The sequence below is a fragment of the Platalea leucorodia genome (assembly GCF_965183815.1).
Source record: "Platalea leucorodia genome assembly, chromosome: 4".
In the NCBI taxonomy this organism is placed as follows: Eukaryota; Metazoa; Chordata; class Aves; order Pelecaniformes; family Threskiornithidae; genus Platalea; species Platalea leucorodia.
The window spans coordinates 23,912,064-23,924,689 of NC_138826.1; the positions used below are offsets into that span (position 1 = coordinate 23,912,064).

The 12,626-nt window shown below is 39.6% G+C and overlaps 1 protein-coding gene across 1 annotated transcript in view; it reads right to left on the reverse strand.

Moving 5' to 3' along the window:
- Positions 1-6,773: 6,773 nt before the first annotated feature.
- The window catches only part of USP54 (ubiquitin specific peptidase 54), a 54,128-nt gene continuing 48,275 nt past the window's right edge, over positions 6,774-12,626 (reverse strand). Inside the window, exons 19-22 of the mRNA XM_082310036.1 lie at positions 11,931-12,049; positions 10,655-10,795; positions 8,938-9,124; positions 6,774-8,214 (exon numbers count right to left, since the gene is read on the reverse strand). Of these exons, the coding sequence (XP_082166162.1) occupies positions 7,556-8,214; positions 8,938-9,124; positions 10,655-10,795; positions 11,931-12,049 (1,106 nt within the window). The 3' untranslated portion in view covers positions 6,774-7,555. The remainder of the gene's footprint in view (positions 8,215-8,937; positions 9,125-10,654; positions 10,796-11,930; positions 12,050-12,626) is intronic.

Genomic DNA, 12,626 nt, shown 5'->3' on the forward strand with positions numbered 1-12,626 from the left:
TCTTTTAAGAAGACACAAGATTTCCCTGCTGCCCCAAGCCAGTTTTTTTGGCAAACCTTATTATCCATAACACGAGGGCATTGTTCAGAAAGGTGGAAAGCATAGCCTTAAGCCATTTTCTCCAGCATCACGATATCATTATCACTGCAATAGTCTAGTTGCCAATGTCATCCAGTACTGAGAAGCTGCACTGACTTAAAAAGAAAAAAAAAAAAAAAAACCACAACCCAAACAAATTATCAGATAATTGCTGGTATAAATTACAAGCTACTTGACTATTATAGTTCTACCCTGTTACACTCCCTTCCTGCACACATTTCCTTCATTCCCTGATAACCTCTACGAACAGGCTACATTTAAAAAGCTAGTCAATGCCACAGTCATTCCCTGCATCATATCACAACTGTAAAAAATAGGCTAAGGCAAACCAGCCTGTGCCACTAAGCCTGACTCTAGAATTTTAGGTGATTTTTTCGTACTAAAACCTATCAATCAGCCACATCTCTAATTTAAATCTCACACCTCTGGAGTGATAGTACCTCAAACTCTTCCTTAGGTTCCTCAAATCATCGCTCACTTGCTCTGCTTAAAGCATTCCTTCCCCCGCCCTTATTATCTAGTTCAAACTTTTCCTTCCTTAGCCTTAAGCGATCACTCTTTCTCCTACCATCTGAGACCAAGCAATTCCCTCTCTTCATTTATCTTACTACCTTGATGATATTAATAGACTATGATCCAGTCACCTCTACTCACTCTAAAAATTGAGTTCACTCTGCTTTTTGCTGCCCTCCTTTGTGTTCTCTCTAGTTTTCTCAGAGCCTCCACAAGCAAGAGACTGAACTGACAAAGTATTCAAGGTAAGCAGGTCTACATATAGGACCTTATCAAAAAAACAACAATCTTGTTGCTCTATAACAGGAACTATGATGTAAAACAGTGTGTTTTGTTTTTTTTTTTTTGAGCTTCAATGAAGCATGTTGATCCATGAACACTATGTCCTACAGATCACAGAAATCCCATTAAGCAATTTGAAAGGAAACTGGGCAGAGGGAACAAACCCACAACAGGCAGAGATATGATGACTCAGTTGCTGAAAAGTACACGCACTCTTTCCTCACAAACACATCTGGCCATCGTTACCAGATGGCAAAAGTGCAACTATGCCCTCAACTTACCCCTCTGCATCCTTTCCCCAAGCTACTGAGACCAAACACCATTAAGTATTAATAAGAATTAACTGTTCCATTGGGACTGGATAGCTTAAGAAAGAGTTGAACAAAAAATGACCCTCATAACTAGGCAAACCTGAGGTCATGATAATGGTTAAATGAATGCACAAAAGGATATCCCAGAAAAATCCCACATTAGGATTTAAAAGCTTTTCAACTACATATTTTGTCCCGGTAACTTTATATGCAACTAGAAAATTATAAAACCACTGGAGAGATGTGAGCTTCTCTCTCCCATAAACTGAGATGTTATAAATTTATTTTCTGGTCTGTACCATCTCAGTTCCTCATATGAATTACATCCTTGTGTTCAAATCGGTAGTTTGTTGTGAAAAATCAGTTGAGACTCCCACACCCATACCTTCCTCTCCCTCTTCAGATGAGTAAGGTGTCATAAGCACGTGACTGTTATATCTGCTACATTAAATAGCTTCTTCTAAGCCTCTAAGGGCAGTAAGGCAAAACCAGTGCCAAAGTGGTTCTTTAATGTCAACTGAGGGGTTTTTTGTTGTTTTTTTTTGTTTGTTTGTTTTTGTTTTTTGTTTTTTTTTTTTTTTTGATCTATCTGGAGAAACCACCTGAACTACCAAAACAAATGGAAAATTTATTTATGCATTATTTCATCCGATCAGGAACAATTAATACATAGGGTCATGAACAATCAGTTATTTCTTCTTAAATGTACTTAAAAATACATGCCTGATTTCTAAAAACTTGTAGCTGACTTAATGGTATAATGTTAACTTGCATTTGATTGATATATTTTATATATAAAAAAAGTCAGTCTCAATCTTTACAAAAAGCTTAAGTTTAGTATGCTGTATTGGAACTACAGGAATTTGAAAACAAATTATTTTCAAACAACAAAACACGTAGCTCCATAGCAAACAGCACCCAGAGATTTTTTAAATAGCATATAAGTATGACGGTAGGTTATACAATTATATATATGATTGTGTGTGTTTGTGTGTGTGTGTGTATATATATATATATATATATATATATATAACCAACACCTTGCCAGACAAGAGAAGTAGAAATACACATTCATTAGTTAACTTAGCCTTATGTGCAGCATTCCAGCCAAGTAATTCAAGGTTAGTAAGTCAAGATTTGTAAATCAAAGCAAGTTACTTGTGTTCAGCTACTGTTTGCTCTTCACATAGATATTGCACGTTAACATGCGCATGCTTTAACGTGCTTTAAGCTACTTAAGACAGTCTTGAATAGTTAGATTTTTTTTTTTTTTTGTAATTAGCAAGAGTTCTATGCTTGGAACTCCCTCAATTGGCGGTCACGTAACAATTAACTGGTATAAATTTTGAGTAAAAAGCCTGGAATGATAGATAATCCTAGATTGCCATCAAAATCACTTTGCCTGAGTAGTAAAAAAGTTACGCTAAAATTTAACAACATGAAATGATTTTTAGATTTATTACTAAAGTGCAGTTTCATTGTACTCACTTTTCTCATGTATTCATATTCAAAATTATTTTGATTAGTGATACATACACATAAAGCTTCTCAAGCCTCTGATTCACTGGTGAATCATCTGGGACTGGGCCATCCCAAACTCAAGATAACCCTCCTTCAATAAATCTAATGGAAGTTAGTTTACAAATAGACACTTGATCTTATTCATGAGTATATGCAGTGCTTACTCACTCAAGAATGAATACTAAAACAATTCTGTTGATGCCAATAAGGACGTTTAGGTTTCTTCAGCTGAACTCATCCATTTACATCTGCTTCCATAAAGATGCTAGCAAACATATTCAGTGTTCTGAAGTGACTGTATAGCTGGTTTTAGTTGGTAATTTTCCGTTAATCAAATAGCAATCTTAAAAACATTTCCAAGTTATATTTTGTTGGTTTTAAAGGATAAAAAAAATCCTGCGATGAACTAGAATGATGCAGATAGAAAATAATTTCAGCAGTAGTGCAAGAGGATAAAAAAAAAAAAATTAATCTAACATGCTTTTTCTAAAACATTTTCTGAAGATTTAAAGGTAACTCCATCAGTGATAGCTGGCAATGGAGGAATAACTAGCATAAAATGAGCATTACAGATATCTCACTAGGCTTGAAAAGGTTCTGGACTATGCAGTGATAAAATTCTAGAGGCAGCAAGTACAGATGGATGAAAATCTCATACTTGTGCTTCTTGCCACCCATAGTGCTAAACGGGAGAAAGCACAGCGGCAGGAGGCTCCAGAATGCACCTAACGTGAGTGAGGTATTTGTAAAACCTAAGCACATTTTTATCCTTGCCCCAGCTGGCATAAACACTAATTTAACCTACACTGTTTGCCCAATGTCTGTCTATTTATACATATAGCAGTGGTATGTAAGTGTTTCTGCACAGTTTCATTTACCGTGGCATGAACGTCATTAGACTCCCATAAAGAACATTGCCTATTCTCTATACCAGTCAATCTTCCCTTCTCAAAGGCTTCAGCAGCAGGCTGGTGCTGAAGATCCTCTCTGTGCAGGAATCTATCCATTAAAAGAAAGTTCAGACAGACGAACTGCTGCCTCTTCTTTGAGTGGAGAGATGTAATGCACGTGTTTTCTTTCCATTTGCCTTCTTCACCTATCCGTCCGTTCCTCCCTATTCCAACCCACCCTCTCGCTCTTGTCTTTTGCTTTCCTTCGTCTCTTCTCCCCACCCCCTACCCTGGACCTCTCCCCAATGACATTAGATGCAAAACCCGCATGACTGCCCGTTATCTGGAACCCTGCCTACACTTTATACATCCTACCCCAGCCATCACTGGTAAGCCCATTTCAGCAATGTTGGCAATCATGGAAAGTATCAGTAAAACACTTCATTCCCTCTTTCCAGACTCCCCGCATTTTAACGCGGGTGCATCAGCCTTTGTTTAGGAAGGACCAGGCACTTACCTTGCGCTTTTGCAGCTTACTTCTCTAAAGCAGAGTGCATTTTGGTTACCTCACTAGTGCTGTACGCTCCAGCACATACTCCCATTTGAACAAATCTGCTGCTCAGCAGGTCTGAGTATGATTTCCATAAACAGTGTGCACAAACTCTATTGCCTTCAAGAGAAGAAACTGTACTAGGTAGTTCCTTTTCAATACACAGAAGGATTATATTTACACAAATTTGCTACTGCTAGAACACCAAGTCACTCTTAGTTTTATTATTGCTCTTTTGAGCCCCCTACACAGCCGGGTCTAAACGTGTATTACAAACACAATGAGAGATCATACAAATATAGGGAGTAAGAATTTTGGTTTTAGGAGAACTGAAATTAAATTATTTTAAAATGTAAGTTTGAGTGCGTGGGGGTTTCATTTCACTTAATTCCATCCATCAACCTACTCTGCAGCCAGTGACAGATATTCTGTGAAGAAAGCCCTGGTTATGTTGCATCAAAGCTTACAAACTTCATAAACTCTAAGAAGAAAGACTGTTCCAAAATAGCTGCTAAATTCCTTGTGGAAGCTCCCTCCTCACAGGCAACAGTGAACTTTAATGAGCTATTAAACTAATACAGAATTGATTTTTCCAGAGTTTAAATAGCCAGTAAATACCACTGAAGGGACTTACAAGTTAGCAGCTAGTCAAATGAATTACCAGGTAAATATTAACTTACTAACCTCACTAAGACTTGCAGGGACAAGCTACAGATGAAGTAAAGGTATTCTTCCAGCTTCACATTTTCTCCCATTCCCATGTTACGTATTGCTGAATCTACTTCAGTTTGTTTCTATTCCGATATACTAACATACCGGTTGGTATGGAGGTATTTCAGAGGTTATGTCCCAACTTTTCCTTTTCAGGCCTCTGGTTGAGTTAATTTCATAGTAAGTAATTAATATACACAGGACATTTACAAATTGGTTTTGAAACCTGGTAGATAGAACTATGATGATGGCATAAAAGCAACAGTGCCCTTTATAAAGAAAAGCTGGATACCATCAGTGATTAAAATGAGTTGCATCAACTCCGGATTATTCTGCAGAGCTTTATGGAAGTGTACTTCCTCCTTCCCGGTAGCTAGGATTAGAATAAATAAATAAATCTAAGCATGCACATTTTCTTTATTTGAAAATGTTTCATACTCCATATTGATTCTTGAAGAGGTGACTTTGCACTGTATTTTGGCAGATTATTTTTTTTAGATCATTGTGTTCAAGACTACTCAAGCCTCACTCTGCAGCCTGAATTTTTTAAAGCTGTAGTCAAGCGAAGTGTCAAATACTTATCCATGTCCTCATTTGCATCCTGGGGCTACTGTAACTTTCTCCAACTGCTGAAGGTAACAAAACGCTGAAAACAAACAGGGGCTCCTTCTGCCCAGCTTCCCTCTACTCCAATAGTCTCATTCTACCAATGAGAGAGGGAGAACTGCAACAGGAATGTTTCTGTCCACATATCCACCTCTGCATTGCAGTCACTTCCTAAAATCATAATTTCTACAGCTAGAAACTTAGCAGCTGGCTACGGTGTGTCCATGTGCAGCCAGAGAGACTAACAATTCTGTATCTGTTGGGAAACCTTAATCAAATAGTTGTTTCAGTTAAGTAATACTCCATTGTTTTATATTTAGAAAATTAGTAACAAGCTAGTACTGTTGAAAGTTTCATGTTATTGAACTGGCAAAACCATTATGTGAAACAGTCGGAAGTCGGTAGGGCTTTTTTGGAATGGAGGGGTGGAAGAAGAGAGTGCTTTGTTCTGGTAACCACAGCTAGTGAGGGCAGTTACGTACAAAGAAGTGTGCAACATAATCCCAAGTGTAAAACACAATTTAGCATGATGTAGTTATGTGAGATTGTAACAATAACAGACATAACAGCAATTATTTAGAAACAAGAAACTGAGAAATGACATTTATTAAAGTGAATAAGACTCAATCTCAGACTAAACAGCAAAAACTGATGAAATTCCATCGAGCACTAAGGTGCAAACCATGAAATTAAAACGAAGACCCTCAGCTAGATAAAGAGGGAGAGCAGGTTACCACGGAGTACCACGCACTAGAGGGCAGCCTAGACCTTCCGCTGGCTGGCTGGGCGAGAGCCACCGCAGCTGCGGTCCCGCTCCCCGTACAGGCGGACAACAGAGCCCTCCGCATTTTGGAACAACTCATCACCACCACGCCTGAAAGCATTTGCAAGAGCAGGAGTACAACTCTTATTAAAATGACTCTTCTCGCTACACCAATAATTTCTAATGACTTTTTTTTTTGTGTGTAAGAGTCCTATCTGCATATGCTACCATCTTGCATGGATTCTGTAGTTTTCCCTCCAACAAAGTCTGAAAATACTTTTCAAAGGACACTGTTAATTACTGTCCGTTATGAGGGGAAAGTTAAGCACAGAGTAGTGATGAAACATCAAATCCAGGGACAAAGCTATACATGTCTTCCAATCTAACAAGTATTTATTACATAAACTTTGTTAATGAACTAGAATAAACAATTTACCCATGTTTGTTAGTGTATAAGAAAATAAATCAGCAGTTTCAGGCCAACTGATGAGTAAAGCCAAATAGCAAAGAAAGCTCATACACAGACAGGTAAATAGAACTATTTTCATAGATTTATTTGAAAAATACTTACAAAAGCAAGTATGTTTGACACTAAAATAGTTAAACTTATTCTGTGTTTACATTGGTGTAATTAAGCGTGCAGCATTAACAGTCTTTTCTGTTTGAAGCATTGTTAGTTTGCCTTAAGGAAGTGGGGAAAATTCTGGTTTACTGATGAACAATGTCTCCCTGCCACTTCCTCAGCAGCAACTACAGCTGTGATCTCTGCCCGAGATCTCAGCACACTGAAAACTGTGTTTGCTTTACTAACTGCCAGCCTGCCAAGTGCAGATTTACTGGAACCTGGAAGGTGGGTCAGCTTTTTTCCCCTAGGAAGGAACAAGAGAGAGGAAGGAGAGGAAAACAAAAGGATTGGTTTTTTATGTGAAGAATTTACCAAAGCTACATTTCATGAAAGAGTCCTTAAAAACGTCCTTTTGTTAGCGGCCGTCTTCCTTCAAAACATGCGCATACTTCTCAACTTACCCGTAAACCAATGCCCCTGAAGCTTCCCATTCCTATAGCACTTTTTTGCTAGGAGAGGCCAGGACTAGAATAGCTAGGGTTCCCCATCCAGACAGCAGTTCAGTAGTGTCAGAAATGAAATACAGTGCAATTAGTTTCCACATACTGTATAGCTACATTTTAAGACAAAACTGGCACAGATACTGATTGAAAGAGTTTGCTGTCTCCATGTAATCCATGCTCTGGCAACAGCTATTGTCTGTTCACAGAGCGGTTTATCAGGGCACATGGAGTGGACAGGGTCTCACCAGCCATTATTTTGCATGGTGCCAGTAGCTGCTGCTGCTCGAGCCAGCATATTTCTGTGTGCTTCTGAAGCAGAAGAAAAAGTCCCATCCATCACATGCATTGGCAGCATTCGCCTTCTGCCAGGCTGAGGGGTGTAGCTGTTCTGTCTCCAGTCTTCCTCTGGGGGCATATCAACTCTCCTTGGACCCGGGGCCTTAATGCAAGAAGGGGGCACAGGACAACCTTGAGAGGCACCGGGATCCCAAGAAGGCTCATGTGGTATTCTTAAAGTGCTGTAGTCTGTGCTGGCTGGTAGCCTGCAACCGATGGCATAAGATTCATGCATTTGATGTTGCAAAGGCTGCTGGAGGAAGCCTTCCTGTAAACTCTTGCCTGGCTGGCCAGCATGTTTCCCCCAGAGCGTCATTCGTTTATCTGGTAACGTGGCTGTTTGCCTGGCAGGGTAGCTCGTGTTCAGCCAGTGGCCAGAGACACTTGATGCTCCACCTCCTAAATGCGGATTAACAAGAGGCTTTTGCCCCTGGGAGAGGGTGCCTTTGGGTGCACAAGGGAGACTCCCATAGCTCAGTGCCACACCTGGGTAGTCTTCACCTTGGAAAGCTTCACCCCTGTCAGGCACAACCAAAAGTTTCTGGATGATGTTCTTTTGATCTCCTAGGGAAAAAGAAAAAGGTTTGCTTAGTTATCTTTTTTTGTTTCATTCTCTCTGAACTTTCAGCTGTGACCAACAGGTGACAGAAGAAAAATGAAATCACTAGTACATCCAGTTACTGGTTGACATGCAATTCTGAATAAAAGCTAGCCGCGCACTTTATAGCATTCACTTTCCTCACTGCATTTCCTCCTTATCCTACCACAGCTGCTGTCACAGACTTCAGATTTCTTTAATAGCCCTTGTGTCATCAAGGAGGTGCCCAACATAACATTTCGAGGCCGGCAGATCAAACTGGTTTTGATGGCTGTCACAGGGAAAATAATTCTCATGCAGGAATTAGTTATTTCTATTGCCACAATTACATGTGTGATTTGCTGGAATGAGTAGCTTGTGGAAGTACTCTCACACATGAGAACAAGGTGGTGGGTCTTACTGCTACTTTTACGCTAAAGAAAATACGTCACAAAAATGTGAATATGATTTTATATAAAGTTACCATAATGTTTCCATAAAGATTATTCCGTTTTGTTAGGTCTGCTTAGCACAGAATCACGGAACAACTCAAAAGGGCAGAGAAGAAGAAAAAGAACATGATTCGTCCTTCCAGATTTCTGGAGGAATTCAGGTAGATGGTGAAACATCATTATGAAAGACAAGATCTGAAGAGTTGTATTTCAGCAATATTTCTGACCACGAAGGAGGATGAAAAGTCCTGTGATTACCTGACGGTTTACGTGCCTTGCCCACCATGCTGGGCATCAGTACATCATGGGGTAGGTGCTGCACCTGGTTTGGGTTGTGCTGGGGATCAAAGGGAAACACAGGAGGATCATGGGGGAAAGGAAGGGAAGTGGAGCTGGAAGAACGGTGGCTGGTGTCCACTGGCATTTTCCTCGTATTTGGTGCTTCCTTTTATAAAATGAGAAAGGAGAACATAACATGATGAGTAAACACAGAGTTGGGTTGAATCAAGCAAAGATGGTGTTGATCCAAGGAAAGGGATGAGTCATCGGAACAAAAACATGCATCTGTATGTGAAAAAGAAATACAAATAAAAGCTGCATCAATCCAGTAAGGCTCTTACTGCAGTAGTGGGCTACTAAGGAGGATCATTTGACTGGAAATATACCAAAGAGAAAAAGCCAAAACAAACACAAACCAGTCATGGAGGTGTGGTTTACAAACCGAATCCACAGAACAAGGGCAGGCCAGTCAGCATTGGAACTGCCATGCTACACAAGCCATGAAATAAAGAAGGGTATTGCTGATCCTGCCTTCCTATTTTCTAGCAGGCTTTACTGAAAGCTCCGATTCCAGACTACGAACAGATCTACCTGTCGCAGCTGAAGTATTTACCAGTGCTGTACCACTTCCCTCTATTAGGAGGTACCTACGCCAAAGCAGGCCTGGCTGAATGGCACGACAACAAACCATCACAGATTTGAGCCCAGTGACTAACTTGAAGAGTGGTGACAGACAGCCATCCTATCAGCTGCTTCTGTTGTGGGGATAAAAACATTCAGCGGGGCGGGGTGGTGGTGGTGGTGGTGTCTTGGACAGCTAGAGGTTTTTCATTGCTTCTGCCAGCACCTACAGGTATGCATTAAAGCCCTCAACTAAAGCACGCTGAGGAGCAAACATTCAGAAGCTGACATATTCTTACCTTATGGCACACAGCAGAAAGATACAATCAAACCAACCAGTCTACATAACTGATTTTGCAACTGAGACTCTTCTACACTTATTTTGCAGTTGGTTTCAAATCAAAATTTAAGCACAGTTCGCAAAAAAATTCAATCCAAGCCAAACCTTCACATTATATCTGGCTATGCTGCTGAACACCAACAATAATCTGTTACTGTTTTCCTCACTAACAGTTTTAACTTGCACCTAAGACTACTTAACAGAGATAAAAAAGGAAAAAAAAAATATCAATCTCTCTAGTTACTTCCTGTATGTAACTGGCTACATGTTATGTACCAAGCCTTGAACTGTCTCCCCTCTACACTTACTTTTACTCTCTTAAAATGCTACTTGCTGAATATACCCACAAGAGAGCAGAAACTTTCACATGGTTAGTGGTGTCTTTTTAAAATTATAGGTCTATTAGAAGCGTTCTTGAAAGCACTCTAAGTCAACTGAAAAAAATGTTTATACTGGATGTCTTTGTATACTGACAAGTAATATTAGCTCACATGCATACCAGCTGCAGCAGGTACTACTCTGCCATGACTCCTGAAGAAGATGGCTTTGTTACTTAAATAAAAGCTCATTCTTCTTCCAAGAAGAGAACAAAAATTCACAAAGACAAGCTTTCATCATGGCTTATTATTCAGTTGTCTGCTGTCTTATTTGTTAACTACTAAATGCAGACAGAGAAAACAGCAACCCTACGCACAGAGGATGGCTTTTTGGAAAGCTGCACATCATTCTACTTACAAAACTGTGAGAAGAGACCAAGGTCTCTTCTCTGTTTGAGATGACTGTCCCACTGAGACTGCGAGCAATGCGACGGAAATTCTCTGCACTGTACATTTCCTCCTCTTCTGGTTCCCTGCTATGTTCTCTGGTATACGTGACCTGCAGACAATATCACGCATTTCAGAAAAGGCTCTCCATAATATCTATTTTGTATAATAATTACAGGGAAGAGATCAATATAAATCTAATAGGCTACTTATATTTCAATGAAACACCATGACCTTTTCTTTTTTGACATCCTTTGTTCAGGTACTACCTTGAAAACTTAAAGCAAATGAGTCTGTTTGGATCTGGTGATTAAAAAATATTATTCCTTATAGCTTTCTTTCTTAGTAAATATATACTGATTGATTTGTTTAATTGAGATTCATTCTTTTATAAATATCTAAAGCCAGGACAAAAAGTCTCTACTGGGATGAATCTACCTAAAGGACTGACTGCTGCTACGAGCATCACTGCCCCTGTAGAGATAATCATGGCTGCAACTGACAGCCATCCTATGATAAAGTACTGCAGTCTTCTCATAACCGAAAAAAAATGTAGGATTATTTGACAAGTGCTGGAAGCTTGTTAATCTTATGTTAGCAAGTGAAATGTTTATTTCTTCTTTTTTTTCTTCTGTTCTATATAAGCAAGACCATTTAAGCTTCCTTTAATGAGTATGAAAGTATTACAGGAAATGTCATTTCTCCTTGAAAATACTTGTATGTTTTCATGTACAGGCACTGATATGTAACTGCCAGTTATTTAAACAGTTTATCCCCAGAAAAAAAAAAAAAGAAAAAGCATCTTCTCCCACTCTGAGGTAACCAACTAACAACTGTAGCAAATACTAAATTATCCCCCACTTTCAAAATACGTAGTGGCACAGTAAAAAAAAAAAGTCTGTGCCCCTGCAAGTGGTAACATCAAGAAGCAGTTATTGTAAGTTGTGATGCAAGGCAGTTCCTGTCAATATGTTCAAAGACACTAGATCTTAAAGTTTTCCGGGATATATTCCTCAAAGTCAAAATTTAGATAATTTGATTGCATGCAAGCTGCATGTAGCATGAAGTCACTCATTTTTTAGCTAGTTAATCCTCAGCTAGACTGCACTTAAAATTCTCTCTAACATTAGTATCAATGAACCCGGTACCTTTTTCATAATATATTCCACTTCCCCCACTGTAAATTCTTTCACTTGCACAGGCCAAGCCCTTTCCCCTCTAGCACATCTTAAGTAACAACATGTCACCTTGGAGACAGAAGAGACAGCGGATCCACACAGACTGCGCTCGATCTCTGCTGTTGGGGTTTTCGAGAGACCCATGCCAGCTGTAGCATGCACCTTCCTCACATTCAGGTTCGCAGAGACTGGGAAGGAAAACGCTGTGGTTAAGTTCAATGCTTGATTGCCCGTTATGGCATGTTTCTGACTATCTTAGGTCTGACTCCAGCAAAGACAGACACACTATACACACAGAACAAGAAGTCGTCAGAGATCCTTTGAACATTAAATACATAAGCTAACTCCCAGCATTTCAAGGGGAGACAGTCTATCAGGATACTCATGCCTGGCTCACTTGCACTTTTGCAGGCTTCTGGGGAGCAGTTAATTGAACTATTTAAGAGTTAAATGATTTAACTGCACATCAGCACATGTCTGATACAGAGGTGAGATAGTTTAGGGGGCCTAAAGGGAGAGAAAATCAGCTACCAGGAGCAAGTTACCTGAAGTTACTCAGGATAAACAAGACTCATCAGCTTTAAGTTCCCTGCAGATTCACCTGCTTGTTCCCACCCAATGCTACAGTTCGTCAGCCATTTCTTGTGCTGGTTAAATAGTCAAGTGTTATTTTTAACCAGGATTGCTACAGTTACTTCACTTCAGTGCAATCCTCACCAACCACTTATAATCCTAAAATTCCTCATGGAATAGACAGGCACATCA